The 27,277-nt window shown below is 43.1% G+C and overlaps 1 protein-coding gene across 16 annotated transcripts in view; it reads left to right on the plus strand.

Moving 5' to 3' along the window:
• Nucleotides 1-27,277, plus strand: part of ANKS1B (ankyrin repeat and sterile alpha motif domain containing 1B) — a 754,695-nt gene that overhangs the window by 490,718 nt on the left and 236,700 nt on the right. For all 16 annotated transcript variants that reach the window (XM_077807668.1, XM_077807665.1, XM_077807666.1 and 13 more), the window contains one exon: nucleotides 10,678-10,830. In XM_077807668.1, coding sequence (XP_077663794.1) covers nucleotides 10,678-10,830 — 153 coding nt within the window. The remainder of the gene's footprint in view (nucleotides 1-10,677; nucleotides 10,831-27,277) is intronic.

Consider the following 27,277-nt stretch of genomic DNA (forward strand, 5'->3'; position numbering starts at 1 on the left):
TGAATAACTGTTTTGTGGCATCTTCCTGGTCACCCCTGTGAGAGACTCTCGTGACCAGACTGATTCCACACCAGCAACCGTGAGGACATAATGAGGCAGTGTGGTCCCCCGCCACCTCGGAGAGGGACGAGCCCTGTTAAGCCCCTCTACATGTGATAGAGAATGTGGGCAATGGTCCCCTGACCCCTGTGAGAAGGGGTCTGAAGAGGAACGTGCCCAGGATGACCATGGACATGGACAAGCTCATTAAGTTCCTGGCCAAGAGCCAGCAGCAGGAAGCACCCCAGCTTCAACAGCAGCAGTAGCTGGTCCAGCAGTTAGGGACACAGCAGCAATAGCTGATATTGGAGCTGGGACACCAGAACTGGAACCACCAGCAACAATGCCTGCAGCAGTTGGCGACTCTGCTCCCCCGTCCTACGGAACCCCAGCCGGGAGACGCCACTGGGCCATCCAGTATAGCCCCGTCGATCCAGCTGACCAAGATGGGCCCCAGCAATGACCCCGAGGCCTTCCCCATGACCTTTGAAAAGGTGGCATTAGTCGCAGGGTGGGTCCGAGACCAATGGGCCACCCTCCTGGCCTCGTAGCTGACCGGGACTGCCCAAACTGTGTACCGAGGGCTATCAATGGAGGAGGCACAGGACTACACCTGGGTAAAGGCGGCAATCCTAGATGCCTTGGACATCAGCCTGGAAACCTTCTGGCAGCAGTTCCGGAGTCTGACATACCCTGTGGGCACCCGACCCTGGTTGGTGGCCCAGGAGCTGAGGGAGGCATGCAAGTGGTGGCTACCGCCCGAGAGGCAAACCCTAGACAACCTCACTGAGCAAGTTATTCTGGAACAATTCATCCACATCCTCCCGCCGCGAGGAAGTACCTGGGTCCTCTGCCATCGGCCTGCAATGCTGGCTGCTGCCGTCACTGTGATGGAGGTTTTCTTCGCAGATGAAGCCCCTGGGGGACCAGCTGTTCGAGCCCATCAACAAGGGCCCAAGCACCCTAACCTAGAGAAGAAGGGGAGCACCTGAACAGAACTGGAGAACCCTTTACAGGGCCAGGAGCCCCTGTATAGACATCCCAAGGTGCCAGTTCAACAAGCCCCAGCGCCCCCAGGGGGACCAATTGAAGCCCCCCAAGGAGCACAGTGGGAGCGTCCACCTGGCCTGGGCATCCAAAGATCAGACTATGTTTCTCCTGTGGGAAATACAGACCCCTGCAATGGGACTGCACCCAGATAGACAGCAGCTTCAGTCATGTTTGCGCTGGAGAAACCTGCACCCAACGTGCCGCAGGCCACCAAGATTATGGTGCTAGTAGTTGTCGGAGATTGCCCAACCCTGGCCCTGATTGATTCAGGCTGAGGCCAGACACTAATCTGCCAAAGTTTAGGCCTCCTAGCTGACCCGCACCTGGGGATGATCTGACTGCAATGCATCCACGGTGATGTACGGCCCTACCCCAGTGCCCGAGTCTGGCTAACTGTGGATGGGGTCAAATGGCTAATGGTGCTTGGCCTAGCTCCTCGATTAGCCTACCCAGTGATCCTGGGACATGATTGGCCCGAGCTCCCAGAGGTCCTTTGCTCAAATGCCAAGAAAGGCCCTGAGGTCACCCCAGCACTAGATGGGAGCTGCCCTGAGACCTGCTTCAAGGAGGGGGAGGAACCAGACCCCAACGGACTTGGAGGAGAGTCCAAGGACCCCCCGCCAGGGCCTGCCATTGAATCCGTGCTTAACAGCGCCTTTTTCCAGGACCAAACGGAGGACCCCACCCTCAGTCGAATGTATGAGTGGCTAGCAGCCATCGATGGGACCCTGATCAATCCGTACCGGGCAAAGCTGTGGCCTCATTTTGAGTTGCATTGCGACCATCTCTATCGGGTAGAACAAGACCCCCACACTGGAGAGCTCCAGACCCAACTGCTTGTGCCTCGATGTCACCAACAAGCTGTAATGAAACTCGCCCACGACATCCTGGTTGCAGGGCACTTGGGCCAGGAAAAGTCTCTCACCTGAATTCTGACGTGGTTCTTCTGGCCCGGTGTGCACCAGGAGATGAGGAACTATTGCAGTTCCTGTCCAGAATGTCAGCCAGCTGCCCCCCCCATGGAGGCCCAAGGCCTTGTTGATCCCCATGCCCATTGTAGAAATGCCGTTCAATCAAGTGGCCGTGGACTTGGTGGGCCCCCTTCCGAAAAGCACTGATGGATTTCAGTATGTGCTGGTCATCATGAACTATGCCACCCATTTCCCAGGAGCAGTACAGCTGTGGAGCATTATCGCCCAAACCATCGCTGATGAACTCATGAAGGTCATCACTCATGTGGGAAATCCCCAGGAAATCCTCATTGACTAGGGCACCAACTTCACCTCCCAGCTACGGCGGCAGGTTTGCGAGCTCCTGGGGATTAAGCAGCTGTGCATCTCCATCTACCACCTGCAAACCGACGGCTTGGTTGAACGGTTTAGCCACACCCTGAAGGAAATGCTGTGCAAGTTTCCCCCAGAAGACCTATGCTGGTGGGATCAGCTACTCCTGCCCTTGCTTCTGGCAGTCTGTGAGGTGCCCCAATCCTCCACAAAATATTTTGAGCTATTGTATGGATGTTGCCTGCGGGGGCTGCTGAACCTCATGCGAGAGACATGGGAGCAAGCCCCATCACTGACCCAGGGCCTCCTGAAGTACATCCTCCAGCTCCAGGAACGCTTCTCTCAAGCAAGAGCCCTGGCTTGGAAAAACTTGAGGGCCACGCAGGAAGCTTAGGCCCAAGCCTATAACGGGGACACCTGGCTCCACGGCTTCAAACCCGGCAATTGGGTCCTGCTCCTCCTCCTCCTTGAGCGAGTCAAAGCTACTGGCCCGTTGGCAAGGGCCCTATGAGGTGGTCCGAAAGGTCAGGCCCGTCACCTTTGAGGTCAACCAGCCCGACTGGTACAAGAAAACTCAACTATATCATGTCAACCTTCTGAAGCCCTGACGGGAGTGAGAGGGGCTATTAATTAACCCTTACCCACCGGAGCCAGAGCTGGGCCCCCGTGTACTCCTGACAGAGGACCCTGTGGGACTCCAGCTCAGGGAGACACGTACCAAGGGGCAACGTAAGCAGACCCAGTGCCTCCTGCAGGTGTTTCCGTGAACCTTCACAGTCCAACCGGGCTACAGAATCCTAGTTGTTCATACCATTCAGACGGAACTTGGGGTGGTGATCCGTGAGCCAACCAGGCCCTTGCCATACCGCATGCAGCAAGTCGTTGAAGAGGAAGTACAGGCTGTTAGACCTGGGAATCATTGAACCATCACAAAGCGAATGGCGCAGCCCAGTAGTGCTGGTATCCAAGCCCGATGGAACACAGTGCTTCTGTATCAACTTCCAACATGTCAATGCCATTTCAAAATTCAATGCATATCCGATGTCCTGTGTAGATGAACTGCTGGGCCATCTAAGGGAGGCCTGCTTCCTCACCACACTCGATCTGAGTGAAGGGTACTGGCAGATCCCCCTCAACCCAGCCTCCAGGGAAAACATCACTTTTGCCACCCCAATGGGCCTGTATCAATTTACTTAGATGCCCTTCGGCCTCCATGGGGCGCTGGCAGTGTTTCAATGGCTGATGGACTGCATTCTCCAACCCCACCGAGACTATGCTGCAGCATACCTGGATGATGTGGTTGTTTACAGCCGCCATTGGAAGGACCACCTAGAGTGGGTAGCTGTGATCCTGAGGTCCCTGCAGGCAGCCGGGGTGACAGCCAATCCAAAAAAATGCCGTACTGGATGGCAAGAGACCACATATCTTGGGAACGCTATAGGGAGAGGACAAGTGAAGCCCTTCATGGGAAAGGTTCAGGCCCTGGCGGCCTGCCCGCCACCCACCATGAAGTGCTAAGTGCGCCAGTTCCTGGGACTTGCCAGCTACTATCAGCGTTTTATTCCCCGATTCGCATCCATCACAGACCCCTTGACCGGGCTTTTGACCAAAGACAGCCCCCGGCATGTGGTTTGGACCCTGGCATGCGAAGATGCCTTTTAGACACTCAAAGAGAGTCTCTGCTGTGAACCTGTCCTATATAGCCCAGACTTTGACCGGGAGTTCATCCTCCGGACAGGTAGAACTTGGAGGTAGGACTTGGGGCCGTCCTGTCCCAGGGGATCAATGGAGAAGAATATCCGGTCTTGTATTTTAGCTGGAAATTGTTTCCACGGGAGAACTACTATCGGTTGTAGAGAAGGAGGGTCTTGCAGTGAAATGGCCTTGTGACGCCCTTTGTTACTACCTCCCTCGGGGACCCCTTCACGTTGGTCACCAACCACGCCTCGCTCCAGTGGCTGGCCAAAATGAAAAATAATAATGCAAGAATAATGCACTGGTACCTGGCACTACAGCCCTGTGCTTTTACTGTGCACCATAGGGCAGGTAAGGACTGCGGACTTTCTGTCCTGCCTGGGAGGTCTGGAAGAGTCTGGCACCGACAGGTGGGAGCCAGACTTGAGTGGGGGAATATAACGAGGTGGTGTGGTCCCCCGCCACCCCAGAGAGGGACAAGCCCTTCCAGACACAAAACTGGGCGGGGCCAGAGAGCTCCGAGCCCGCCTTCAGAGGGTCAGGCACAGGACAGGAAGTAGAAAAGCATGGAGCCAGAGCTCACTTGGAGTGCAGCCACTGGACAGACTAGATGCCTCCAGCCTAGCTCCCAGCTGGGAGACCCCAGCAACCTGCAGTGGACCCAAAGGCTGGCCCGCCAGACCAATGCCTGACGCTGACCAGAGCCCAGAAGAGCTGTCAAGCCTACCCCTCACCAATTATCCTGAGGACCCCATGGTGTTTGACACCCCCGGAGGACACCATCCTGACCCAGGTACCTCTAGAGGGGGAGTTCTGAAGTAGCTGGAGGGCAGCCGACCCTAGTCTGGCTGCAGCACTGCCAGTGCCAATGTCAGTGTGTTGCAGCCAGGATCCCCACTTACGCCGGCAGGCCTTCTGCCGCTGCTAGGACCCTGGGCTGGGATGCAGTGGAGTGGGTGGACCTGCGTCCCCCCTGCCACCCAACTTGTGGGTGGCAGTCTCCCCCTAACTCCCCGGCCCTTTGGAGCCAAAAGCCTGGGCTTGTTGTTAACCTGGCTGAGCTCAGCCCCTGCCTAAGGGCCAGAGCCTTAGACTCATTGCTGCCCTGCCCTGACCCAGGCCCTGGGCTTGGTAATTGTAGAACTGTTGCTCAGTGCTGCCTGAGGACCTGAGCCACTGCCCACTGGCACTCACCGCCCTTGATTGAGCACATTGTTTTGTGGAATCTCCCTTGTCACTCCTGGAACTGGACTGATTCCATTACAGCAACCATGAGGACATAACGAGGCGGTGTGGTCTCCCGCCACCCTGAAGTGGGATGAGCCGGGCTAAGCCCCTCTACAGTCCCCAACAAAGGCATGGACTTTTTAATCTCCCACCCACAACCAAATTCATTGGTGGCGGATGCCGTAAATCAGAAGGGGAAACAGCCCCAATTTAAGAACACACCTCAAGACAAAGATGCCATGAGATTAGATCTTTTGGGCTGAAAAGTATACTCGTCAGTGACACTCCAATTCTGCACGGTGAACTATACTGCTCTATTGGCGAAGTGTGACCAAAACTACCACCAAAAACTCAATGAGTTCCTACCAAATATTCCGGAGGAAAAGAAGGAGCAGTTCCTTCCAAGCCATCATGATGGAGAGACAACTAGTAGCCTGAACAGCACTACAAGTTTTCCTTGATACAGCAGACACAGCAAGCCGTACAATAGCTACTGCCATAGTCATGAGGAGAGCCTCCTGGCTGCGAGCCTCCTGGCTGCGAGCCTCAGGAATCCCACGGGAACTACAAACCAAAGTAGAGGATCTCCCGTTGGACAGGGAGAAATTATTTTAATCAAAAACAGATGATGTCCTGCACTCAATGAAGGACTCCTGTGCCACACTCCATACTTTGGGTATATATACACCCCCAAATAGACGCAGATGATTCCAACAGTATAACAGGAATCATGACAACCTGAACCAATGATTGGTGGAGGGTCGACCTCCCACAACTTCCAGAGCAAATTATATCGAATACCCAAACTTTGGGCCTCCAACTTCAACCATTTTACCTAGCATGGGCATCCATCACCACAGACAGTTGGGTGCTGGAAATAATATCAAGATATACTATCCTTTTTAACCTCCATCCCCCCTACCCACCCCACTTCCTCATCCCTCTTCAGGGTTCCTTCTCATGAGCATCTTCTGAGACAAGAAATAAACCATCTTGTACAGCTAGGTGCCATAGAACAGGTTCCAACAGAGCACAGAGGGAAAGGGTTCTACTCCCACTACTTTCTAACACAAAAGAAAAACGGAGGATGGAGACCTATCTTAGATCTCAGGAAACTCAACAAATTTGTTCAAACCCACAAATTCAAAATGGTCACACTGACGTCAATAATCCCAGCACTGGAAGACTGGTTTTCAGTCCTCAACCTACAACCTGGCTCCAGAGCAGGCTTCCCCAGAACCTGGGGACACTGGGTGCCCTGGTCAGGCACCGGCCTCCAGGTGGACTGCCTCAGAATCAGAGCTCTCAGGGCTTCCGCGGTCCCAAGCTCTGGGGAAATCTGCCAGTCCCTGTTTTATGATCTAAGACAACAATCTCACATTCATCGTATAAAGTTTTGTATCCAGCACGTGCAACAAAGAGTCAGAGAACAGAGTGACTGACACCCACGCCCCCGAAGTGTGCCTAGTTTTGCCTGTTCCTCCAGGAAAGTGCAACAAAATAAGATCAAGATCATGATGTGCTAGATGTCTGCCAAGTATTTGAAGTGACAGCATTGTATATTTCAGTGAACACTACTCCAGCTTTCAAAAGCAAACTAAATTTTTTCTACTGCCTTGAATTCAAATTACATGTCAAATAAACTGTAAAGAAATACAGTTGGTTCAGGCAAGATTTTAAGTTCAGCACTCTCTACTTTTGAAATTACGTTGTCATTCACTTAAAACTTAAGCTCAAAAGCATTACGCTCCTGTCATACTTGTTTTGTTCTCTTAAAGTAAAAATGTGTATAGCAGAGGAAAGTAGGAGACTAGCTGCCAGCACTCACTATATTAAAGTTTCAAACATACCATAAATTCTGTGCAAAATATAAGGCCTTCTAAACCTCCTAAATCTCCTTTAAAATTTACTACTGTAATATATGACTAAGTTAGCAATAGTTACACTTTTGTTCAGCGATGTGATTCTTATAATATTATTGCACATTGATGCTATTCTGTAGTTCATTCTTCTGGCATATGCAGTTTGATCCAGTACTTATGGCTGTCGATTCATCGTAGTTAACTCAGACGATTAACTAAAAAAATTAATCAAGATTAATTTTAATCCTTTAAAAGATTAAATGCAGTTTTAATCGCACTTTTAAACAATAGAATACCAATTGAAATTTATTAAATATTTTGTATGTTTTTCCTACATTTTCATATATATTGTATTCTGTGTTGTAACTGAAATCAAAGTTTATATTACTTTTTATTATAAATATTTGTACTGTAAAAATTATAAACAAAAGAAATAGTATTTTTAAATTCACATCATACAAGTCCTGCAGTGCAATCTCTTTGTCGTGAAAGTGCAACTTACAGATGTAGAATTTTTTTAGTTACATAACTGCACTCAAAAACAAACCAATGTAAAACTTCAGAGCCTACAAGTCCACTCGGTCCTACTTTTTCTTCAGCCAATCGCTAAACCAATAAGTTTGTTTACATTTACAGGAGATAATGTTGCCCCCTTCTTATTTACAATGTCACCAGAAAGTGAGAACAGGATTTGCATGGCACTTTTGTAACTGACATTGCAAGGTATTTACGTGCCAGATATGCTAAACATTCACATGCCCCTTCATGCTTCACCCACCATTCCAGAGGACATGCTTCCATGCTGATGACGCTTATTAAAAAAGATACATTAATTAAATTTGTGATTGAACTCCTTGGGGGAGAATTGTATGTCCCCTGCTCTGTTTTACCAGCATTCTGCCATATATTTCATGTTAGAGCAATTTCGGAGGATGTACCAATGTGAGATTTCTAAAGATAGCTGCATCACTTGATCCAAACTTTAAGAATCTGAAGTGCCTTCCAAAATCTGAGAGGCATGAGATGTGGAGCATGCTCTCAGAAGTCTTAAAAGAGCAACACTCTGATGCAGAAACTACAGAACCCAAACCACCAAAAAAGAAAGCTGCTTTGCATTGTTATTGAGCAGAACCTGTGTCATAAATATAAAGGGAAGGGTAAACCCCTTTAAAATCTCAGAGGAAAAATCCTCTCACCTGTAAAGGGTTAAGAAGCTAAAGGTAACCTCGCTGGCACCTGACCAAAATGACCAATGAGGAGACAAGATACTTTCAAAAGCTGGGAGGAGGGAGAGAAACAAAGGGTCTGTGTCTGTCTATATGCTGCTTTTGCCGGGGATAGAACAGGAATGGAGTCTTAGAACTTTTAGTAAGTAATCTAGCTAGGTATGTGTTAGATTATGATTTCTTTAAATGGCTGAGAAAAGAATTGTGCTGAATAGAATGACTATTTCTGTCTGTGTGTCTTTTTTGTAACTTAAGGTTTTGCCTAGAGGGATTCTCTGTGTTTTGAATCTAATTACCCTGTAAGGTATCTACCATCCTTATTTTACAGGGGTGATTCCTTTACTTCTATTTACTTCTATTTCTATTAAAAGTCTTCTTGTAAGAAAACTGAATGTTTTTTCATTGTTCTCAGATCCAAGGGTTTGGGTCTGTGGTCACCTATGCAAATTGGTGAGGATTTTTACCAAACCTTTCCCAGGAAGTGGGGTGCAAGGGTTGGGAGGATTTTGGGAGGAAAGACGTGTCCAAACTACGTTTCCCAGTAAACCCAGTTAGAGTTTGGTGGTGGCAGTGGATATTCCAAGGACAAAGGATAAAATTAATTTGTACCTTGGGGAAGTTTTAACCTAAGCTGGTAAAAGTAAGCTTAGGAGGTTTTCATGCAGGTCCCCACATCTGTACCCTAGAGTTCAGAGTGGGGGAGGAACCTTGACAACAGGTAAAGCAAGCAGAGAACAGCTACCAAGAGGGATTTTACAGCTAACTATCTGGGTGCCTGTCCATCAAAGGGAGCTACCCCTCTCCTCCTCCCCCCCCCCCCCCGCCCACCACACACACTTCATTTATCACAACTTGTATTCAGTGAATTGAAATATACTATTTCTTTTGTTTTTTTTACAGTGCAAATATTTGTAATAAAAAAAAATATAAAGTGAGCACTGTACACTTTGTATTCTGTGTTGCAATTGAAATCAATATATTTGAAAATGTAGAAAACATCCGAAAATATTTAAATAAATGGTATTCTATTATTGTTTAACAGTGCGTTTAATCGCGATTAATTTTTTTAATAGCTTGACAGCCCTACCAGTACTATTATATATTGCTTTATATATTCATATGAATGGTATGTCATCAACAGCTGAACATGCAGAGGTTTTACAATTTTATTCTTTCAAATTTTATCATTAATAGTTAACTTGAAAATCTTCACTTGTGTCATTGAGGGCAATTCAGAAAGAGAAGTCACAGGTCTTTACTTATTTGTAGCTTAGTAGAATTTAGAAAAGTAAAATCAAAATCCTAATACTTCTATGTTTTTTCAGATTGTACTAATCATTAAAGGAATATTCATAGAATCATAACACTGGAAGGGACCTTGAGAGGTCATCTAGTCCAGTCCTCTGCCCTCAAGGCAGGACTAAGTATTAACTAGACTATCCCTGCCAAGTGTTTGTCTAACCTGCTCTTAAAAATCTCCAATGATGGGGATTCCACAACTTCCCTAGGCAATTTATTCCAGTGCTTTACTACCCTGAGAGTTAGGAAGTTAGGAACTGATTCTTCCTTCCTAAGTGGAGTACTTTGCATTTGTCCTTATTGAATTTCATCCTATTTACTTCAGACCATTTCTCCAGTTTGTCCGGATCATTTTGAATTTCAGTCCTTTCCCTCCAAAACACTTGCAATCCCTCCCAACTTGCTATCGTCTGCAAATTTTTTGAGTGTATCTCTATGCCATTATCTAAGTCATTGATGAAGATATTGAACAGAACTGGACCTGGAACTGATCCCTGTAGGACCCCAGTCAATATGCCCTTACAGCTTTACTGTGAACTACTCTCATTTATCACCTTCTTATCTTCTAGGTGCAAACTGATTGCTTAATTATTTACTCCATTATCTTTCTGGGTACTGAAGTTAAACTGACTGGTCTGTAATTCCCTGGTTGTCCTTATTTCCCTTTTCATAGATTGGCACTATATTTGCCCTTTTCCAGTCCTCTGGACTCTCTCCCATCTTCCATTACTTTTCAAAGATAATCACTAATGGCTCAGACCAGTCAGCTCCTGGAGTATTCTAGGATGTATTTCATCAGGCTCTGGTGACTTGAAGACATCAAGCTTGTCTAAGTAATTTTTAACTTTATTCTTTCCCTATTTTAGCCTCTGATTCTACCTACCTATTTGGTCAAATGAAGATAACTCTGACCCAAAGAACTTAACACATTTTATTGTTGTCATAAAAGGTGCTTAATAATATTTCTAGTAATACTTAGTCATTTGTATATTTCAGATGAAGCAGATTGGTAATGATGGCTACAACCCCACCTCTGTGGCAGAGTGGCTGGACTCCATTGAACTGGGTGACTATACCAAATCCTTTCTGATTAATGGCTATACATCGATGGACCTTGTGAAAAAAATCTGGGAGAGCGAATTAATTAATGTAAGTTGATCTATTTGTAGAATTAAAAGCAATTCTGCTATGAACATACTTTTAAATACCCTTCAATGTATCCCATTATAAATCAAAGAGATAATATGAAAAGAAATAGCAATATAAATTGATATTCTTATACTGTTCCTACCTCTTATTTATTGTTAAAGATTACAGCAGGGGTTCTCAAACTGGGGGTCAGGACTCCTCAGGGGATCATGAGGTTATTATGGGAGGGTCATGAGCCGTCAGCCTCCATCCCCAAACCATGCTTCGCCTCCAGCATTTATAATAGTGTTAAATATAAAAAAAACGTGTTTTAAATTTATAAGGGCAGTCGCACTCAGAGGTTTGCTGTGTGAAAAGGGTCACCAATGCAAAAATTTGAGAACCACTGCATTACAGCTTATATACCTTCAATTTTCATTTACTTGGTCCTTCTCTTAGTCATGTAACTAAATTAGTATGGTATGTCTTTGGCTTCAGGGAGACTAACAACTTTTTTAAAGTACATTTTTCCCAAAAGTATATGAAAACAAAGGTGATAACTATAAAACATATTGTCTCCAGTTTGACTGAGAAGAGTATAGCAACAATACTTGCAATAAGGTTGCTTATAATTTATTTTTTCATATACTCTGGCTAAATGAAGCATAGCTAAAACAAGCCTTGAATGTACTCAAGAAACTATGTTTAAGGAACAAAATAGTTTAACTCTTCACTTCTGATTGTAACTTGTTTTCTTATCTCTCAGTTAAGATAGATTTGGTGATGCACAAATACCTGGAAGTAATTGTAAAGGTGTTATATATTGGCCGTAGACCAAGTCCAATTTTGCACTGTTATAATAACTAACTTGACAGCACATTATCATATATAACTTCCACAGAGGCTAAGGTATCTGCAACCGAATTGTTGTCTATTTGTAAAAGATGGATGCTACAACTGCTCCAAGCATCCATACAGACAGCTGAACTGGCCTGTAGGGGGTTCCCTGGATGGCAAAGACCACTTATGTCACTCGCTTTCTGCCCTCCCCACAGAAACAGAGGTACTCCTCTCCCTGGTGAAGAGGGCATTGCCATAGTGCTTCTATGCCCCATCAACCCCTGACTGCCAGAACAGTCCCTTGAGGACCATAGGCAGTCAGGCATAAGTTAGAGTAGCTGCTCTAACTTATGCTGAGGAAAACTCAATGAACTCGAGGGTTGCGGAAAGAGAGGGCATAAAGATGGTATAAAGCCATCTTCCACTATCCCCTGAGCCGCACAGAGCACAGCTCAGATGCAGCCCAGAACAGGGACTTGAAAAAAGAGAATTCATAAATTGAAAGATAAAATTATTATGTGATACAATTTCTTCTCCTCACAATGGTTCCGTGAAAATCCCATTACACGCATTTATTAACATGAAAATGGATTGATGTAAGGACCAATTTCTCCCCAGATGTTCTACACATGCATAATGCCCGTTGAATTCAATGGGTATTGTTTGAACATACCTGAAGTCAGTTTAGAGGCTGAAGTCCAGATCCTAGCTCTAAATGTGACCTTTTTTTAAAGTATAACTGTGAAGACTGAGGCAGAGTGAAATAAAATCTGAAAATCTTTACTTCAGAAGTTTACACAGGCAAATCACCAGCACTGAGCTGAACAAGGTGGAGAACTTTGTTTCACAGGGCTCCCTGTCCATACTACCTATTCTAAAATAATTATGCACTCTGAACACTTTGCCAAAATCAATTGGCAACAAATTACCCTGTAGCTCCCCCCAGTGGCTCTTTAAACTTCATTAAAGGCTTCTGGCCTGATTCTGATCTCACTTAGACTAATGTAAACGAGGAGTAACTACACTGAAGTCAGTACAGTTGCACTACTGTAAAACTGGTGTACGTCAAATCAGAATAGGACCCTACAGTTGTTAAAGATTAACCTTACATCTCCTTTGAGAATTGTCCCTGCTCATTCCCACTTTGGCAGACACCATCCTTGATGCCATCAGCTCTAGAATTATTTGAAAAGCAATAACTCTTGTAGCTGCCCACCTCTTACCCACCAAACTGAACACTGCAAATTAATGGTTTCATGGTTTTTGTGTATATATAAGTATATATAAGTTTCATGGTCTCTGTGTATAGATAATGTCTTCTGCAGTTTCCACAGTATGCATCCGACGAAGTGAGCTGTAGCTCACAAAAGCTCATGCTCAAATAAATTGGTTAGTCTCTAAGGTGCCACAAGTACTCCTTTTCTTTTTGCGAATACAGACTAACACGGCTGTTACTCTGAAAACTGCAGATTAAGTTATTCAAGATTTCTTACCCTAACAGTTCTCTGGTCAGAACCTTCTGCCATAAGCAGCAGAGGCTCAGAAGTGTCATCTCAGTCTATTCAATGTATATTTTACTAATTTCTTTTCTCTTTTGTTCTTTTCTTGTTAATTATTGTAGGTTAGCCTATTAACAACTGTACAAAAATATAATTCAGTTAGCAAACTTGTAATTTAGGTAAGTATCTACTGTTGTGTGCAGTTGTCATTTCCGATCTTTTTTCTCAGAAATCAACACAAATATTGGGTTTTAGGCATTGTGCATCCTACTAAAAAAAGATGTCCATCTCAGACCAACACGTCTGCTGTTTGAATTGCTTGTAAGAAGGTTCCACCACAAGCAGTTGGTTAGTATATACTGGCTTCACCTTGGGCCATACAAACCAGGAATTTATAACAAAAATTTTCTCAATGAAAGAAACTGTAAAGGCAGAATCCTATAATTCTGGAACTACAGTTTCTGTTTTAATAAGTCAAAGCCCAAGTACTTGAAAGGGAGCAAAGAATCAGATCTGAAGCTCTAAAATCAATTCAAAATATTCTCAGTTGTGCTGTCCTCAATTGTGAAGTTCCAGAAGCATGATATCAAGAAGAAGCACTTCATTGAGCCCAGCACAAATATCCAATAACAAATATATTAGAGACTGCAGATCTGAGCACCCCTTAATGTTGTCTCCAAGTGTATCCAGTGGAGTCTTTGAATCTGAACCCCTCCTTGGCTCTGTGTAAAGTATCTTTGAGTTCTCACTTAGTGCTTCATTCCTTTAAGTCTATGGGAAGCCCTTGGTGCTTTCTGAGAGGTGAACAGTCTTCATCCTACTCTTCTATTTCAGACCTCTGTGTCAACATCTGTTTCTAAACCTGAGGCTCAAATTCATGAATCTTTAGGTTCTGCCTCTGTTCCATAACAATAATATTAAGTGTATGATATGAGTCTGAGATCAGTAGCCTCATCTGTTATCTTATGTCGCTCATGATTGTATTCCTCAACTTCCACGTGAGGTACTGACCAAGTACTTGCTTCTTTGAGTGACTGCACGCATCCATTCCACTGTAGGTGTGTGCACGCCTTATGAACGGTTGGAGATTTTTCACTCAGCAATACCCGTCAGAGCAGCCCTCTCTGCGTTGTGGCACTGCACACAAGTATAAAGGGCAGAGCCACCCCTGATCACCCTCTCAGTTCCCTCCTACCACCAGTGATGGTTGTTGGAGCCGCTATCCTTGCATTTGCAATTGTTACCCTATTTAGTGTACATAGTATCTGTAGTGTTAATTTTGGTGTAATTTAGAGTCTTTGTACATAGTATAGATATAAGAGTAAATTTAGATAAGTATTTAGTAGTGTGAAGTCACCAGTTCCCATCTGAGTATCAGCACTGGACTCACGCCTTATGTAAGTCTTCAGAATATTTGGTGAAAGCCCTGAGTGGAGGCAAGGACATGGAGTCACTCAAAGAAGAGAAACTCCAAGGCACAGTCTTTAAGCCAAGAGGGGTTGCTGACTTCAGAGCCTAGGAAACTTCCACTGAAACCAATTCCTGAAGTGCTGACAGAACATTACCACAGAGCCAAGAGCCCTTTCTAGAGCTGTCCACTCCCAAGGCTTTTGAGGCAGCTCAAGAATTATCGAACCTGTTGGTACTGGTCGCCCCAGCTACTTAGCACGCCCACCTGGTATTGGCATCTGGCATACACACTTCAGTGGTTCTGGCTCCAGCCCCAATGCACCATTCAGTACAGGAGGCTGCTAAAACAGCAATGATCTTGCCAGTACTTCATTTTCATACTCAGAACTGCTCTCCCCTGTACTGACAAAGTCAGATCCCCCTTGGTCTGAGGGAGTGGACTTCTCACCAAATTCTGAGGTCAGCTCTTATGTATCTCACCCCAGATATGTTCAGCAGCCCCAGTGGGGTGCCTGCCCACTGTGGTACCAGCCACAGCCTCAGCATTCCAAGGACCAAGGGCCCATACCTAACTGTCCACCCTCCATATCAATGGCCCTTTTGGAACCTTGGGGCTTCCCTCCACAATCTAGAGCATCTCTGCTCCCCCCCTTGTCTTACTCCATCGGTTAGGTGTCTGGAGTATCTACAACAGGTTACTATCTGCCCACCCCCATTACCAGCAACAGTACTGTGCATGTGGAATTGCATCTTCTGGATTCTCCTGTGGATGACTCAGAGAAGGCTTGACCTCAACTTAGCTTTCTTTTCTTCATCTCCTGATGAGGTGGTAATAACAGAGTTTGCTTCTCTCTCTCCCGCTCCTGACAATTACAGAGCTCATCAGAGCTTGTTTAGGAGGATGGCTGTAACTCAGGATATCCAACCAGGAGAGATGCAGAAAAAGTCACATGGGTTGATTGACATTTTAGCCTGGGCAGGACCCTCTAGGATAGCTTTCTCTATTAATGAGGCTATCCTGAAGCCTGACAGGGCATTATGGCAGACCTCATCTTCTACGCCTCTTATTTCAAAAAAAGGTGGAGAGAAGATCTAATGTCCCTTCATAGTGGTTTGAACATTTTTTATACCCATCTCCTCCTTTCTACCCAGTAGTCTCAGCTGCTAATGAAAAAGAGAGACAGTGACACCAGGTCTCAATGCCAAAAGGGAAAAGAGCAAAGAAGCTGGACCTCTTTGGAAGGAAGCTTATTCCATATGAGATTTATAGCTTAGAATCGTGAACCATCATGTTCTGCTGGGTCAGTATGATTTTAGCCGGTGGGATGGGTTCCTGAAAGGACAGGCTTCTGGACAAGGCAAAGCAAGAGTTCAGTGCTATGATGGAGGAGGGCAAGCTAGTTGCCAGAACAGCCTTACAGGCAAGTCTAGATGAGGCAGATGCTATGGCTTGAGTTATGACTTCCTCATCACTATATGGCATTCCTCCCAGTGGCAGTCATCAAATCTTCCCCAGAGGTGTGACAAACCATCACACACTTCCCATTTGAAGGCTCCTTGCTTTCTGAAAAAACTGACAAGAGGCTACGTAGTCTTAAGGATTCAAGAACAATCCTTAAGTTTCTGATGATTTATACACCAGCAACAACAACAAAAAAAGCTGTTCTGCCCTAGCAGTCCCAACAGTTTCCACTTTTCATGCCTCGTACCCAGACCTGTCCTGAAAGAGGGGCAAAACTTACAAGAGGGTCCTCCATCTCTTCTGTAGCAGCCAGTTCATCTAAAGACAGGTTTCAGAGTAGCAGCCATGTTAGTCTGTATCCGTAAAAAGAAAAGGAGTACTTGTGGCACCTAAGAGACTAACAAATTTATTAGAGCATAAGCTTTCGTGAGCTACAGCTCATTTCATCGGATGCATTCAGTGGAAAATATAGTGGGGAGATTTTATATACACAGAGAACATGAGACTGTACAGACTGTAACAAGAGTGATCAGGAAAGGTGAGCTATTACCAGCAGGAGAGCAGGGTGGCGGGGGGGTTGGACCTTTTGTAGTAATAATCAAGATGGGCCATTTCCAGCAGTTGACAAGAACAGTAGAGGGGGAAATAAACAAGGGGAAATAGTTTTACTTTGTGTAATGACACATCCACTCCCAGTCTTTATTCAAGCCTAAGTTAAATTGTATCCAGTTTGCATATTAATTCCAATTCAGCAGTCTCTCATTGGAGTCTGTTTTTGAAGTTCTTCTGTTGAAGAATTGCCACTTTTAGGTCTGTAATTGAGTGACCAAAGAGATTGAAGTGTTCTCCAACTGGTTTTTGAATGTTATAATTCTTGACGTCTGATTTGCGTCCATTTATTCTTTTACATAGAGACTGTCCAGTTTGGCCAATGTACATGTCAGAGGGGCATTGCTGTCACATGATGGCATATATCACATTGGTAGATGTGCAGGTGAACAAGCCTCTGATAGTGTGGCTGATGTGATTAGGCCCTATGATGGTGTCCCCGGAATAGACATGTGGACACAGTTGGCAACGGGCTTTGTTGCAAGGATAGGTTCCTGGGTTAGTGTTTTTGTTGTGTGGTGTGTGGTTGCTGGTGAGTATTTGCTTCAGGTTGGGGGTCTGTCTGTAAACGAGGACTGGCCTGTCTCCCAAGATCTGTGAGAGTGATGGGTCATCCTTCAGGATAGGTTGTAGATCCTTGATGATGCGACAAACTCATCCTCTTGACAAACATTTTTATCCATTGGTTGAGAGCAGTCTGCCACTCCACCGAGTACCATCTTTCTCCACCCCAATATTTTCCAATCACCTGTCCCACTTTCTAAGTGCTTGGTCCCACATCACATCACTGGGACATACCTTACAATTTGTTTCTATCCCTCCTTCTCACCACCCTTTCCTATCCCTTTTCAGGAACACACTCACAAGAATGTACTGCTTTAGGACTCTAGTCTTTTCTCCTTGTGAGGGCCGTAGAAGAAATTCCCATCTTGCTCAGGGGGAAGGGATTTTATTCCTGGTATTTCCTAATCCTGAAAGCAAAGTAGGGGGTTATCAGGCCTATTTTAGATGTAAAACACATAAATGAGTTCCTTAAGAAAATAAAATTTCAGATGGTCACTCTAGCTTCTATTACCCCATCTCTAGATCCTTTAGATCTTTAGACAATTTAGACCTTCTCTAGATCAAAGGTTTGTGGGAGACTCCCCACATGGATTTATTTGCAACAAACAAAAATGTCAACTTTTGTTTTTTCCTGGGCAGGCCACAGCCCTCCTCCTATCCTGGTCAAAGAGTCTGCTGTCTGCCTTCCCTCCAATTCCACTCCTACCCAAGGTCTTGGCCAAAGTCAAACATGATCATGCTCACTTTATACTAATAGCCCCAGTGTGGCCCCATCAGCATTAGTTCTCGACTCTGTTAGCCCTATCTGTCAGACCTCCACTGTCACTCCCATGAGATGTAGATGTGATCTCCCAGGACCCCAGCCACCTCCTTCATCCCAACCTGGAGGTTCTTCACCTGACATCATGGATACTTCATGGCTGAAACCCTTGGAAGGAGGTTGCTCTAAGGGAGTGTAGGAAGTTCTTCTACACAGTAGAGAGCCTTCAACTAGAACTACTTGATAAATGGAAAAGATTCTCCATTTGGTTCACACAGAAAGGCATTTCCCCAGCTAGAGCGCCTATTCATTGTATATTGGATTGTCTCTTGTTTTTGAAAAGAAGGTTAGCGGTTAATTCCATCAGAGTCCAGATGGCAGCTATTTCAGCTTTTTACCCTCCAAAGGATAACTGATCGCTTTTTTCAACCCCTATGTCCATCAGATTTCTGAAGGGTTTGGACAGATTATATCCACAGGTTCACAGTCTGATCTCCCCGTGGAACTTAAATTTAGTTCTAGTGAAGTTGAAGGGCCCCCCTGTTGAGCCACTAGCAGCCTGTTCTTTGTTACACCTTTCTATGAAGGTGGCTTTCTTGGTTGCAGTTACCTTAGCCAGGAGAGCAGGGAAATTGTGAGCCTAAGTATCAGAACCTTATATGATCTTCTTTAGAGATGATTTTTTTCTACTTCACCCAAAGTTCCCAACTAAAGTGGATTCCAGTTTTCACATTAACCAAGCATGTATATTTGCCAACTCCCTTTTCAAAGCCTCTTTCGAGTAAAAGTAAAGAAAAACTTCAGACTCTAGATGTTAGAAGAACTTTAACTTTTTACCTGGATCAGACTAGGCCATTTAGGTCTTCATCACAGCTGTTCACTGAGGGTTTGGACAGAATAAAGGGCCATCCAGTATCCATCAAAAGGATCTCTTCCTGGATTTCCAGATGTATTCATCTTGCTACTGACTGGCTGGTATTGCACCACCAGGTAGATTGTTGGCTAATTTGACCGGGTTGTAGGCAGCTTCCATGGCCTTTCTGGCTCATGTGTTCATCTTGGATATTTGTAAGGCAGCAACCTACTCATTGATCAATATGTTTGCCTCTCACTAGGCCATCTCTTATCAGTCTAGAGATGATGCTAGATTTAGACAGGTGATACTACAGTCCCTGTTCACTACAGTCCCTGTGGACTCCAAAGCAGCCTCCAGTTCAAAGTACTTGTGAGTCACCTATGGAGGAACGGACATGTGCAATCATTCAAAGATGAAGAAACAGTTACTAACCTTTTTCTGGAATTGTTCATTTTGAAATGTGTTGCACATGTCCATTCCACATTGTTCCTTCCTTCCTCTCTCTATCGGAGTCTTTCTGGTAGGAAGGAACTGAGAAAGGTCAGTGATAGCTCCATGCTTTGTATCTTCATGCAGTGGAGCGAGACAGCAGAGGACACCCATGCTGCCCTGACGGGTACTGCTGAGGGAAAAAATCTCCAGTAACTGTGCCTGAAGCATGCACACACCTACAGTGGAATGAACATGTGCACCACAGCTCAAAGAACAACAGGTACAGAAAAAGGTCAGTAACTATTTCTGTCCATTTGAAGGGACAGACTTATTCAACACAAAGACAAATGATTTTTTTTTTTTTTTTTTGCAAAGCAGAAGTAGGTTAGAACTGTCAGACCTCTGAATTTTACTGTCTTGCTACAGAGCAGCTCTTATTCTGGTTCCAACATTAGTTCTAGCAACCCCAGAGCAATTGTCATTGGGGTTACTATACCCAACAAAATGGATATTCTAAGAAAGCCTAAAGAGGAGGGCAGTTTGAGTCTTTGTCTGCAATAGAGGCCAACCCATTTAGCTACTCTAGTTCCTCACTCCATCTTGCTGGCACAAAGCAACTATTTTGATATGCAACTTGACAGCTATGACCTAATGCCTGCTATGGTGTCTGTTATTCTTTCTTTAACCTTTTCAAAATTCTCTCTCATTCCCTTGCACCATGGAGTAGAATTACTTCAAATAGTTTAATCTTTGAAATCACAGGGAAGAAAGCACTATTCACTTCTTCATGCTGGCTTCCAACTTCCTTCCCTATCCTCTTTTCCAGGGACCCTAACTCTGTGAGTTAGACTCTGTTAGATTCACTTCTCCTACATTGGGATCAAAGATTTATGACAGCCTCCCAATCCTCCTCTATTGTGAATTTCTCAGGATGGTGAGATAGGACAGAGCTCACGTTGTTTTAACAGCCCTGACCTCGGCTTGTCAGACGTAGTACTGAGTTCTCCTTGCCCTGAAAATGGAGTTTCCAGTGTTTGTGCTCTTACCTTTCAGATTTCCTAGTCCATGAGCAAAGTGAAATTCTATATCCAGATTTAGGTTCACTTTATCTAGCTTGGGTGAATGTTTAGACCTTTTCTAGAACTCAGTCTGGCTTTCTGAAAAAGGTTAAGCACATTCTTCTGAAATTGCCTAATTTGTCTAAAATGATGACCTATGCTTTCAAGTGGAAATGCTTTTCCATGTAGATTAATAACAAAATGTTCCTTGCTCTTGCTCAGTGTCTTTTATTCCGAACTACTGATTCTCCCTGAAGAAATCTTGTTCATCTTTCATCTAGATTCGTTTATCTAGCAGCCACAGCAGCAGTATTCCTACACTACAAGAATCTTCTGCTTCCATACATTCTAAATGATTTCCTATATGGATGATTCATCTTTATCTTTATTGTACATAATCATTTAGCTTCAAGTGTTCTTAAATTTAATTCTTACCAGACTTGTATCTCCATAGTTTGAGCCTATGGGGAGTGTTCTTTATACCGTCTCTCCCAAATTGCATTGTTGGTTTAAATTATTTCCACAAGGTGGGTAAGAGAAATTCAGGCACTTATGTCAGATTGATCTTTCACAGACATCAGCAGGGAGGAGATGGTGTTACTTTAAGGATGAATTTAGGGTGATAATATCTTTTTACAATTTCTCTTGAATTCATCTACTAATTTCCCACTCTTTTTCCCAGAATCATAAAGCTTGCCTGAGAAAGCCAGACTGCACAAATGAAGTTTTAAGAGCTGTAGGCTACCATTTGAAAAATTTGAACAAGAACAAATCTTTTAAAAAACCAGCTGTTTATTGTTTTTGAAGCGAACTCAAGGAAGGAAGTAATCTCTTTTCAGATATTTTCAATAGGGATCACAATCTGCAGAGATTTGCAAAATGAATCTTGCTCTGTGCCCAGATTTGCTATGACCGGGTAGGTGTCCCACTAAGCAGTGTCAGTCTACTCCTGTAGAGCAAAGGCAGGTTCCACAGCTTGACTGAAAAATGCAAACCATATACAGCTAAATTTTGTTCAGCTGCTATATGGTTATTCAGCTTTGCTCTCTCTATTCTGGGCCTAGATGAGATGCTTTTTTTCTCTTTTTTTTTTTTTTCTTTTTTTTGTGTGGAGAGTATTCCATCAATCACCCTTCAATTAAGAACATGAGTTCTTCTATGGCTATTTTTACTGCTTAATCTCCCAAAAGTGCCATCTTCAGAGGCAATTGGAAGGAAAATGAAAGATTTTTTTACCAGTTACTTACCAACAACAGGCATTCTCAGACAATATTACCTCCTGTGCTATATTTCAAAATAGTTAAAAGGAACTGAGAATGTTTGGAGGCACAGCCCTTTAGACTCTCTTAGGACATTCATTTCTGACTGCAAAGGTTGCAATTGCTTTTCAAATGATTGCAGGACTTTTGGTGCTGAGAAATGCTTCCAAGATTGTGGGACTTGTGTAAGTAATAGTCTCTGGGAACTCAAGTTATTGGTAAGAAACTTTCCTGTTAAAAATTATGGGAGTTTGATGAAAATTTTTTTTCTTTCGGATAACTTAAGAGCTCAGAGAATTCTGTCTGCTTTTATGTGGAACTCCTTCCAGATGTTTAGGAGTTTTTCTCTAGTTTCTGCAGGTTTCAGGCAACAGCATGTGCATCGTCAGAACAAAGTCAAATTAGCCGAAGTTGGGCTCTGTGAATATGGACTTATAACAAATATATGTAGTTAAAAGTTAAGATATCAGAGCTAGTTTAGTGACAGTATTTTAAATTTAGGCAGGTAACTTTAGGAGAGGCAGCCATTTTGATGTCCTTGGTTGGGAGTTCTGCTCTGATTCAAATTTTGCATTGTGATCATATGGATACATACATTTTTGCTTGTTAAGAAGGTTTGGTTCTCTATTAACATTTTACACATTTGGGGCCTGATTGAAAGCCCACTAAAATCAATAGGAATCTTTCCACTTACTTCACTAGCATTTCAATCAGGCCTTTCCTGAAGGGCTGTGGTGGATATGGACATGATATTCTACTGTTAGTGGTGGTTTTTTTCTAGAAGTCATGCTTTTAACATACAGTCACAGTACTTGTCCCACAGGGCTTTTACTCAATGGAATGCACCAATTTCACACTCCAGTAAATGATGGTGGAAGAAAGTGCAGAAGGCTCAGCGAAACCCATTCACACTCACCCCTGCACAGGGGTCAACCACAGTCTTTGTATTCCCAGGGTGCAATGTCCAGGATAATTTAGAATAGGTGATAGTGCTTGATTCTGCAAAAGGGGTGAGATGCATGTGAGGCCATAGACTGACCCCTTTATATACCAAGCACAATTTAGTCACAATGCCTTCAGATGCTGCTGCTTTGTGGGGTTGGGTGGGTTGTATTACATGATCACACGCTATGGCTTAAATGTCATAAAAGAGTCCTTATGGTCTAGAACTTATTTTCGCTTCATCTTATTAAGTTGCCTCTTTGAATCCAGGATACCCACAACTACATTAAATTAATACTTAAACCCATCAAAACAAGGTATGTAGATCTGAAACACATATTTTTTCTTCCACTTTTCTCCCAACCTGCTTGTTTTTGAAAATATGAAAAGCTCTTGCAGAATACCCTACAAAGCGTTTTTTAAAAGATTTCCATTCACACTTTATTTTTAGATGGTATTTGTTTCTTCTTATCTCTGCTTGAATGCCGCTGCACTAGTAATGTATGGGGCAGAGCCAGCATAGTAGCATTGAGGGAAATGAGACTGTGTCCATCAGAGGTTAGACCGAGAAGTGACATTTCCCATCTCTCACTCACACACTTCTGGCTCTGACCCTCCCTACCAGCAGGTTCCTTCTCATTCAAATCCTGGACTATTGCCGCCTCCTCTCCCAAGTATCTCTTTGATTTAGAAGGAGATAATATAAACACAGCCACTTTTCACCCGTTAACTCAACAGTTTCCCCTGTTTTAAATAGTAGAGCCTAATTCAGATTGTAATGAATGCTTTGCAATTTTTTCCAGTAGTAAGAATTTCAAAAGACACTTTATTTATTTTGCATTCCTATAATTTAAAGGAAGTCTATCAAAGGCCTAGAATGTAACCTAACTATTTTCAGTACTTTACAATTGTGATTTGTGATCTTGAAAAGTCTGCAAACAAGTCATTTTGTTCAGCTGTTCCAGTGTAGTACGTATATTGGACTCTTGGTTGCACCCAGCTGTGCTAGATCTTCAAAGATTACAGCCAATGTGAAATGACTGAACCTGTCTATTCTTCTGTGTAGATGTATATGATAGTTATATTAGGAACCAGGTATTTCTTGCCTGTCTAGTTATTATGGGAATTTTTAAAGATTTCTAGCAGGCAGCATGAGTTACTGTTCTTTCAGCTACTATTTATGTAGTCTATATATAGAGGTGATTAGCACATGTAAGAAATTCCTTTTGGTTGCATTTTGAGATGTTTATATATAAATAACCCGAAATACATACATCCACATGTGGGTATATATGTAAATAACCTCGAGTCTGAAACAAAGAATTCATGTATATGATTGATTTGGAGAAATGTATAGGGGGAAAAGCTTCAAAATTCATTCAAATACATGCTCCCAGCTTGTCTGTTTGCAAACACCTGCTATATAGTATAAATAGTAGGACCACATACCTATAGTTAGGCAGTTTTTTGTGGATGTTTGACAATAGGATGGTTACTCATACACATAAAACATCACATTTGCAATCACATTTTCATAACACTGCAAAGGAATTGAATGACTTTTCTTGGCATGTTTTTTTTCTTGGTGAGTCTAAGCTGTGTGTATGAATTTGCTCTATATCTCCTGGGAGTAATAAAATTCTGTTGCATATATTAAATTAATTTGGTGCAAGCTGGTGCAACTGTAAATCCAAATGACAACTAGTTCTTTTTGAAATAGTGTTAGTAATATGTTGTGTTCAATAAGCAAATTGTATGAAAACTATGTATACTGTAATTTGTTTCCCCATCCCCCATTTGGTTATGTGTTTAACATGTCCAGGATATGTACTGAGATCCTCAAAGATCTTTGTATTGTACTGGGTTGTTTTTTAGTTTGGGGTTGTTGTTTTTTGTGGGGGGAGGGGCTCTGTTGTGCAAGGATGGAAGTGCTCAGCTACTGTAGTCATATAGGTCAATTTCTTCTATTGGATCTTGCCTTTGGTCATGGAAAAGGATTCCTTCTAGAATCCTTTTCTTCCCACTTCGAATAATGGTAATGGCCTTATCAGTCACTGAGTCCTTGAACATCTATGGTTGTTGCTGGTTTTTCAAAAGCTATTGTTATGCTTTTAATATTGCTGTCTTCTGCCAGATGTCCTATTGGAAGTTAACAATACTTGATATCCCGCAGTCATGTGTCTAATGTGGCAACAAGTTACTTCACTACCTTTGGATTCTCTGCTGAGGTTATGCTTGTTTTATGAACATCCTGCACTGACAGTATCTCCTGCGAATTGTGATTGCCTCACCTGTTGTCTGGCCTGATGCACAAACTGTTTATCCTGCTCTTGATGGTAATACAAAACACCTTCTAAATATATCAGCAACTTCAGCCTATGCTGTTTCTAAGTGAAAGTTAGGATACTGGAAAAATTGCCAGGGCTTGCACAAGTTTTCCCCTGCACTACCATCTGCTCCCACTTCATCTTGGATCTCAACAAGGCTCAGATTCAGGGGAAGGTGGGTGGAAAAATAGTTCCTTTGATTAATAAGTAGTTTGTTCAGTTTTACAATATACATAGGAGTAAAACAGAAGGTACGGAACATTTCCACTGTGGATCTCATCAAAAGTATAAATAGTTTGCTGGTGAAATAGTGAATTTCTTATCTATCTTGTGCAATTCTTCTTCAGAAACTAATTAATGAGACAATATATGTAAATATAACATAATCAGTTTCCCACTATATTTAATATTCTTTGGAGTTTATCAGTTTAATAAAAATGGTTCACTCTTTCTGATAAAAGTTACAAATAACATGACCATTATAACATGTTTGATTCAGCAAACCTTGTAATTGAAAATGTCATATTTCTTTAAATTAAATTTAAAAATTTCACAGGGAAATTGAAAACTAAGATCTTCAGTAACATAACCATGCCTTATAACAATGCCTCCTACTCATCTCCTGATAGGCAAATGTTTGTTTTTATATTAGGACTGTTTTAAAGACAAGTTACAATTTTTTTTCCTGTCTTTCCTTAACACCTCCACTCTTTCTAAAACACGTTACAGTCAGGTACTGAAACTGCTGATAGGCAGCAATTTTAAGCACTAATAATCAAAGCTGAGCAATATTAGAATCTATTGTGTGTTACTTGCAGGAGGATTTTCTTATAGTGGAACACTGTGCAGCACAAATGAGTCATTTATTATGTAAGATGTGTTTTTATTATAGAGAGTTTCTCTGTTTGTTGAAGCAGAGGGTGCCCTCCTGGAAATATCATAATGAAGTCTTCCATCATACAGGAAAAAAATAATCTGCCATATCACCTAATCAGCTTTATTAAATCTTAATGTTTTCCTTCTGAAGTCTCAGCATAGTATCTCCATTCTAGGAAGTACAAGAGCAAGATAATAAACTCAAGAGCAACCTTAGCATTCCCACAGCCCTTAAGCAAGTAGAAAATGACCCACCCCTGCCCACACACACACTTACTTCACAGCCCACAGTCTCGCACAGACAACAAACAAATAAAATAGTTACCGTAGGCAACTTTGTTCTGCCTATAGTATGTTTGAACAACCCTGAATAACATAATTATACTTTACCTTCTTAACCCTTTTTGTATCAGTGAACATACACCACAAATACAATAAAATGTGACATGCAGTCAAAAGATGTGTCCCCTGTTCAGCTATCTTAAATCACATTATTTAAGACATTTAATCACCAGAAAAGCCTCATGAGACACACACCTCCATTTGTTGAGGTCCCAGCAAACATGCAGTCTTACAGTCTCCTTCAGTACCATAAAAAAAATTATATAATAGAAGACACTCCCTCTAAAATCACTGAACAGTGACTATTTAAGTTTTGTCTTTGGATTCTAAAGCCTTTTTGTAAGTCAAATAACGTTTGTGCTAATTTTGATGGAACAAATTGTCAGGTTCAGGTTGCTACCTCCCAAAGTTTTGGCTGCAGGCATTTAAAAATAGATTAGGTTTTGTGAAGACTGTATTTGAAGTCCATAATAGATTATGTCAGCACAAATATACTGGGGCTAAAGTTATGAGCACATTTATACAGTGTTGTAAACCAATGTTACTACTGCCTTTGTGTGGGAGAAACTTTGGTCAATTGTAGAGGTCACAATGAAGAATCCCCAGTTCATAGGAAAGTGAAACCTGCAGAGTTTATTTATATAATGCGTCCACACACTGCAGTACCGCCCTTTGCTTTTACAGGGACATTGCCAATTTTCAAATAGTGCTCTCTTTGAATAGCTTTCTCAGGGGGAAAAAATGTTTAAAGCATTAAAAATAATGTTTTTTATTCAGGTTCTTCAGTTCCTTCGTAGTTTTGAGAGATTTTTATTGTGGGTCTCAGCCCATCTAAAACACAGCCAGAACCATGTCTTCCTCCACCCCCTTCCTTCTCATTGTATGCGTTGCTACCTAGGCGTCTTTCCCTTTCAGTTGCCTTGGCAGACAGCAACCCAATATTCCTAACTCTCACCTCACCTCCCTCCTCCATCCCCTGCCAAGGACTGGAGACCACCACCCTGGCTCCCCAACCTGCTGGCTGCTTGGGCTTCCCCAACTCCTGTGGAGGAAGCCCAGTTATGAAATAGAAGAGCTATGAATGGACTCTGGCTCCTGTGGAGGAGGTCATGAGATCCTGAACTTTCCCAGTTGCCCTTCCCTGCCTCCCCCCATGCAGATTTAGTGATGAAGGATGGAAATAACAAAGAGCTTGGCAACAATTTTAGTCACAGAGATAGTGACTGAAAGAC

This window comes from Eretmochelys imbricata, chromosome 1 (assembly GCF_965152235.1).
Source record: "Eretmochelys imbricata isolate rEreImb1 chromosome 1, rEreImb1.hap1, whole genome shotgun sequence".
In the NCBI taxonomy this organism is placed as follows: Eukaryota; Metazoa; Chordata; order Testudines; family Cheloniidae; genus Eretmochelys; species Eretmochelys imbricata.